The sequence below is a fragment of the Vombatus ursinus genome, unplaced genomic scaffold (genome assembly GCF_900497805.2).
Source record: "Vombatus ursinus unplaced genomic scaffold, bare-nosed wombat genome assembly UNPS02015255.1, whole genome shotgun sequence".
Lineage (NCBI taxonomy): Eukaryota > Metazoa > Chordata > Mammalia > Diprotodontia > Vombatidae > Vombatus > Vombatus ursinus.
Genome location: NW_020955033.1, coordinates 3,393,799 through 3,401,207, shown reverse-complemented (window position 1 = coordinate 3,401,207; position 7,409 = coordinate 3,393,799). Strand labels below are relative to the sequence as shown.

At 36.5% G+C, this 7,409-nt stretch overlaps 1 protein-coding gene across 1 annotated transcript in view; it reads right to left on the bottom strand.

Moving 5' to 3' along the window:
* The window catches only part of LOC114031871 (peroxidasin-like protein), a 475,034-nt gene extending 472,574 nt beyond the window's left edge, over positions 1-2,460 (bottom strand). The window contains exon 1 of the mRNA XM_027847056.1: positions 2,297-2,460. Coding sequence (XP_027702857.1) covers positions 2,297-2,460 — 164 coding nt within the window. The remainder of the gene's footprint in view (positions 1-2,296) is intronic.
* Positions 2,461-7,409: the final 4,949 nt, after the last annotated feature.

Genomic DNA, 7,409 nt, shown 5'->3' with positions numbered 1-7,409 from the left:
CTTTCACAGGCTGCTAGGTGGTACAGTAGCTAAAGCACTGGACCTACAAATAAGGTAAGACTTCAGTTCAAATCCAGCTTCAAACACTTACTAACTGTGCCCCTTAGACAAGTCACTTACCCTATGTCTGCTCAATTTCCCCATGGGGATGATAATAGCACCTCTTTCCCAGGGTTGATATGTGGATAAAATAATATTTGTAAAAAACTCTTAAAACCTTAAAACATTATCAATGCTAATTATCATCATCATTATTAATGGGATCCCCAGTGCTTAACACAGTGCCAGGCACATACCAATTGCTTCACAAATATTTACTGATTGACTAGCATATTCCAAAGTGAATAGCAGTAAGAATTCCAACTATATTTTCCCACACAGACTTATAGAGAGTAGAGTGGACTCCTTTGATTAAATTTGGACAATATGTTTTTTTTTAATGTAGTGTGATGGCTAATTATTCTCAAAACATTTTGACACTTCACTTTGGGTCCATTTCATTAAAACGTAATTATTATTCTGCTTCCTAACAATTTCACCTTCAGATGCCAAACCTTTGAACGTAGAAAATGTAAATGTCTGTAAGGGAAGGTCTCTTCCAAGACCTGTTGTGCCTTTAAAAGCTAGGAAAGAAACAAGAGATGAACCACAATATTAAAAGCTATCCTACAGTTAACAGCCCAGACAATTGTGGTTCAGATAAAATTGTGCCGTATTGTTCTTCACTCTACTGGGAAGATCATCAAATACTCAAGAGCAACTATGAACAAATAGGTGAAACTATTTCTCTCCTCAATTCAATCATTTTAACTGAATAATTATGACTACTAGCTTCATACTTTTCAAGCACATGATTTTTTCCTACGATCAATTTATGTCAAATTCTAACAACTAGTTCTTTCAATGTTAAATTTTCAGGCGCCTGAGAAGTTAAATGGCTACCTCCATTTGAAACAAAAATCTGTATCTACCACCACCTTGTGTTAAAAACCTTGAATCTCCATTTATGCCCTGCTTACTTGATATTCTCCCAAAGGACTTGTATTCCTGGTAATAAGTCTTATTTTTGTTCTTGGTTGCAATGTTAGTCTAACAAAGTGCAGAATAAACAGTAGCTACAAAATATATGTGCAGGTCAGTTACCTGACCTTTGTGTTGTATTATCACACCTAGATTTTTCTTTGGGCTATCAGGAAGTTCCCACTCCCCAGTTGCTTGTCTAACCCTGTTGCTCTCTCAAACAAGCTGTTAGACGTGATTTGTTCTGGCTCCAAGATCTTAAACGTCCAAAGAGAGTCTCATGTCCACTGATGAATGCATGGGATGAAATGATTGAAAGAATTTCTCTGAGAGTCAGGAGGCACTAGAAAGCAGGCACTACCTTAACCTTTTAGGTTAGCACAAGTTTACACCTTTATTCTTTTCACAACAGTCAACCACCCTCCCCCTTTTTTTGGTCAGCTAACTTGAAAGACAATCAGGAGATGCTCAATTTAATAGCAACTCTAGTGTAAGGACTTTAATAGATTGAGAACTCTCTTCCAGCATTCCTCAGTCTCTCTTCCAGTGAAGGAGAAGTGTTTCTAGTGGAGAAACTAGTCCCAAGTTTATGCAAAGGATAAATGAAATAAAAGGTAATGAAAAGAGCAGGACTCGAGCAGGACTCTTGTGTCAGGATAACTAGGTTGAAGTTCAAGTTCTGGTTGTAACTATGTGAGCTAAGCAAGTGACTTAACCTCTCGGCTTTTTGGCCCATCTATATAAAAAGGAGTCTGGACTACATTATTTAAAGTTTCCTTTCAAATGTAGTATCTCCGAGCTCAATTTAGCAGAGTTATCTACAACTACAGAAGGGACTATCACATTCACTGCTCCACCTAGGGTTTCAAAGATATGAGGAGAGAAGGGAAAGAAAAACGGGAAAAAAAAAAAAAGTAAAAGTACAGAGGTGCTAAAATAAGTTTGTTTTTCTTCTTTTGGGAGGCTGGAGAGAAGAGGAAGAGAATGAGCATTTTCAACTGGTTATTTTAATCAAATCTACTCCTAGAAATCCAAATTTAAGCAACTAAGTCAAATATAATGCCCTGTTTTTATGAAGTCTGACCAGTGCACATTCCCACAGTTGTCCAGAATCGAACAAACTCGAAATGCACAAGCAAGGAGGGTATCAGGCCCCCACCAAAAGTTATGAGAGAATGACGTTTATCCCTAGCAGACAGAAGTTCCGTGGGGTGGGAGGGGGGCAGGAGAAGAAGGTTGTCACTGAGCAAATTTGCGAAGGCTTGTGTAAACTTACAGGACCGTGATCTGCTGTGGCACCTTAGGGATGTGATCCAGCATCAAGTGCATGCAGCGGATGGTGCTCTTAAAGCAAAGACATCGGCTAGGGCAGGACAGAGCCGGGAGGACCCACATAGCCAGGAGAAAGCCGGCGGTCCAGCAGCCTCTTTTGTGCTCCATCACTGCATTCGCGGCGGCGGCAGCAAAGGCGGAGAGGGCTGTTGGAGCAGTCACGCTTTAGAGCTGCTCTCAAGGAAAGCACAATTCCTGTCCAATCAGCGAGGGGGCAGATCACATTACAGAGGCTGCGGGCACGGGGCAGCACTGCGCTCAGAAGGGCACATTACTAGTCTTGTCAATGTAAAAGTCCTCTCTTCCCAACAAATCCATTCTTTAGACAGGCTCATATAAATATTAACTTTTTCAAAGGTGCATTCCATCGCACATTTATGTAGGACCCATTCTCATTGCCCCTAGCTTTCCTTTTGAAGCTTAGCTTGATTAAAATTTTATGGGACCAATACAGAGCTGATTTTCTTTTTTCTCCTTTAACATCACCAAATCCTAAAGGATAGAATTCTAATTAGATGATCTAAGTACAAATATTCCTTCACTACTCCAGAGTTTGATCATTTAATATGCAGTGAAGACAGGATAGAAATTATTTTTATAGTAGGCTATATGCTTAACTGGAAATAAGTTCACTTTACAAGTAGTCAAATTAGTTGTAATGTTTAATGTTAAATTCATGAATCTACAAAACTATGAAAGCCAGTACTATCTGTGGAAAAAATGGTCTAACTTTCCAAATAAGTCCATAAGAGTAAAATACTGAGAGGATAATTTTATTATTTAAAAAAAATGTTTCACTTGGTCAGCCTCTCATTTTCTATTAGTAAGGAACTTTTGACCTAATGCTTGGTTGTGGTTCTTATACACGCTTCAGTCATTCAAACACTGAGTAAAGACTTATTCTATAACAGTCTCAGTGAAAGGACAGGAGATTACAAAGACAAAGAGGAAGCAGTTCTTGTCTTCAGAGTTTCAATACCTGGGCATAATTTGTGAATAAACATTGGATTTATAGCCAGGTAGCAAAATATAATGAGTAGACTGCTATAATTAGAAGTACAAATTCCATCTGAGACACTAATCTCTTGTATGGACATCATGGAAAAGTCACTTATATTCTCCATTAGCATCAGTTTCCTCATCTTTAAAATGAGGGAAGTATACCATATACTAAAATAAAGTCAAAATGAGTACACAATTTAGATATAAAGGCTGATACTATAAGTAAACTGGGAGAGCAAGGAATAATTTACCTGCCAAATTTATGGAGAACACAAGAATTTATGACAAAACAAGAGATAGAAAACATTATGAAATGCAAAATGGATGATTTTGATTACATTAAATTGAAGAGTCTTTGTACGAACAAAGCCAATACAACCAATATTAGGAAGGAAGCAGAAAACTGGGAAAGAATTTTTACAACCAGTGTCTCTATAAGGGCCTCATTTCTAACATATATAGAGAACTAAGTCAAATTTATAAGAATACAAGTCATTCCCCAATTGATAAATGGTCAAAGGATATGAACAGGCAGTTTTCAAATGAAGAAATTGAAGCTATTTATAGTCATATGAAAAAAGGCTCTAAATTACTATTGATTAAAGAAATGCAAATCAAAACCACATCACACCTATCATATTGGCTAACATGACAAAACAGGAAAATAACAAGTTGTAGTATATGAATTTAATGGAACACTATTGTGCTATAAGAAATGATGATGGGAAAGTCACTTGAACTCAGGTCCTCCTGACTCCAGGGCTGGTGCTCTATCCACTGTGTCACCTAGTTGTCCCATAAAACTAGTTGTCTTCTTTTTTTTTGGCTAGGCAAGGGGGTTAAGTGATCCCGGCTCAGATACTTGACACTTACCAGCTGTGTGACCCTGGGCAAGTCACTTAACTCCATTGCCTAGCCAAGAAAACAAAACAAAACAAATAAAATAAAATAAAATTCTTAAAAAATGATGAGCAGGTAGACTTCAGAAAAACCTGGAAAGACTTGTATGGACTGATGCTGAGTGAAGTGAGCAGAATCAGGAGAACATTGTACACAGTAATAGCCACATTATTTGATGACTACCTTTGATAGACTTAGCCCTTCTCAGCAATGCAAAGATCTAAGACACCTCCAAAAGTCTCATGATGGGGGCAGCTAGGTGGTGCAGTGGAATAGAGTTCTGGTCTTGGAGTCAGGAGCTCCAGAGTTCAAATCCAGCCTCAGACACTTGACACTTACTAGCTGTGTGACCCTGGGCAAGTCACTTAACCCTGATTGCCTCACCAAGGATAAAAAAAGCCTCATGATCGAAAATGCTATCCACATCCAAAGAAAGAACTATGGAGTTTGAATGCAGATCAAAGCATTCTATTTGCTCTTTTTTTTCCCTTCTGTTTTGTTTTATTTGTTCTTTCTGGTGGTTCCTCCTATTGGTTCTAATTCTTCCTTACAACATGACTAATGTGAAAATATATTTAATAGGAATGTGTATGTATAGCCTACATCAGATTGTGCACCATCTTGGGGAAGGGGGGGGAGGAGGAGAAAATTTTAAAACTCAAAAGCTTATGGAAGTGATTATTGATGAATCAAAATAAATAAATTAATAAAAATATGTAGAATAAAACTTATTGACAAGAAACAAACAAACAAAAAAAAACAGGATCCTTTGACCCAGCAATAGCACTTCTAGGGCTATATCCCAAAGAGATCATACAAATGGAAAAAGGACCCACATGTACAAAAATATTCATAGCAGCTCTTTTTGTGGTGGCAAAGAATTGAAAATTGAGAAGATGCCCATCAATTGGGGAATGGCTGAGCAAGTTGTGGTATATAAATATAATGGAATACTATTGTGCTATAAGAAATGAGCAGGGATACTTGAGAAAAACCTGGAAAGACTTGTATGGTCTGATGCTGGGTGAAGTGAGCAGAATCAGGAGAACATTGTACACAGTAACAGCCACATTGTTTGATGACTAACTTTGATAGACTAAGCTTTTCTCAGCAATGCAAGGATCTAAGACATTTCCAAAAGACTCATGATGGAAAATGATATCCACATCCAGAAAAAGAACTATGGAGTTTGAATGCAGATTGAAGTATAATATTTGCTTTTTTTTTTGTTCTGTTTTCCTTTGTTTCTTCTTTCTTGTGGTTCCTCCTGTTGGTTCTAATTCTTCTTTACAATATGACTAATGTGAAAAAATGTTTAATAGGAATGTATATGTAGAACCTATATCTTGCACGTCATCTTGGGAAGGGAGGAGAGGATGGAGGGAGAGAAAATTTAAAACTCAAAAACTTACAGAAGTGAATGCTGAAAACTAAAAATCAATTAGTTAAAATGAAAACTAGATTAAAAACATTTAAATGAGGAAAGTAATAATTGAATTACCTACCAACAGTATTATAATGAGTAAAGTGCTTTACAAAAGTTAAACCTTAAATGTGAGTTAATACAGGATAAATTTAAAGGAAATATCTATTCAGAAATCCATTATTTTAAACAACACTTTTTTTATGTTTTAATCTGAAGAATATAAATTCAAATGCACCACTTCTCTACAATAGTACATTTTACAAAACATGACCATTATTAAAAAAAAAATTAAACTGATATATTCAAATTGAGGTAATAGTACAAGATAAATGAATATATATATATGTATAGCTATATCAGGAAAAAAAAACCAAGTGGAGTACTGACTATTGACAATCATCTTTATAAATTCAAATGCAGTTTGTCTAGCCCTTATAGTCTACTGTTGGTCAATACTGCCCTCTTTTGGCAAAATGTTTAAATAGGTTATTTTAGTCTTTAAAATATTTTTTGGTGTTATGTTTTCGGGGCAGGAATGCACACAATTTCAAGGAGAGATTATTTTACTTGACTAACAAGAGAAGAAAAAACAAAAGTAGAATTTCAAAGTTTGAAAATTTTCATGGTTTATTATCTAAACTGATTTTATTACATAAGTTTACAAATTAATGAGGGGAATAGACAGGAGAGGTAAGGAACCAACTTCTCCTGTCTACAATCACATAAATAAGAGCCAATGTCACCAACTTGCACAGCTGTTCTGTGCATGGAAAAGATGCATGAATGCTATGAATGTTAATTTCAAGATTAATAAACCAACTAATATTGTTTTGCATTAATATACCAACTATCTGGGGGAGGGGGAAGGGGAGAAATCCATCCCTTTAAGGAATCTCTTTTGTCAATCAATACATCAAGCATCTAGGGGCAGCTAGGTAGCTCAGTGGATAGAGCACCGGCCCTGAAGTCAGGAGTACCTGAGTTCAAATCTAGCCTCAAACCAAACACTTGACACTTACTAGCTGTGTGATCCCGGGCAAGTCACTTAACCCCAATTGCCTAAAAAAAAACCAAACAAACAAAAAAATCAAATACATCAAGCATCTAACATGTGCTAGTACAGACTTGATAGAATTGTGTAGAGTTACAAAAGAAATAGATACATGTAACCTGTGAGGCACAGTGGAATATGGCAGCCAAAAAAATACTAACATAATATTAAACTTCACAGAGAGGCATAATATCCAGGACTAGGGAATTGATAAGCCCAGTATACTCCGCGCTACTCAAACCACATCTGGAGCACAGTATTCAATATGAACGCCCTATTTTAGGAAACATATTGATGCTAGAGAGCTTCCAGAGAAGGAAAGATAACAAGGGTTTTAAGTTGATGACATATGATGATCTGTTGAAGGAACTAGGGATCTTTAACCTAGGGAAGGAAAGATTTGGGGGCACAGAGTGATACACGATGGTAGGAGAGGAATTGCTCTACTTAGTATTTAAAATACACACAAAAACCCTTCACTTGAAGTGCAGGTGTTCTGTACTCATGCCAAGCAGAAGTAAATTTCAACAAATAGCAATATTAGCTAAAATTACTCAAGGTATCCTTTTACTTATTAAGTAAATAAATAAATAAAGCCTGTGTTTAGTTTTTACTATCTATATGGGAGATTTTTGTCTTAGTCAAAAGAAAATGTGTGTTGTTCAATCATGTCCGACT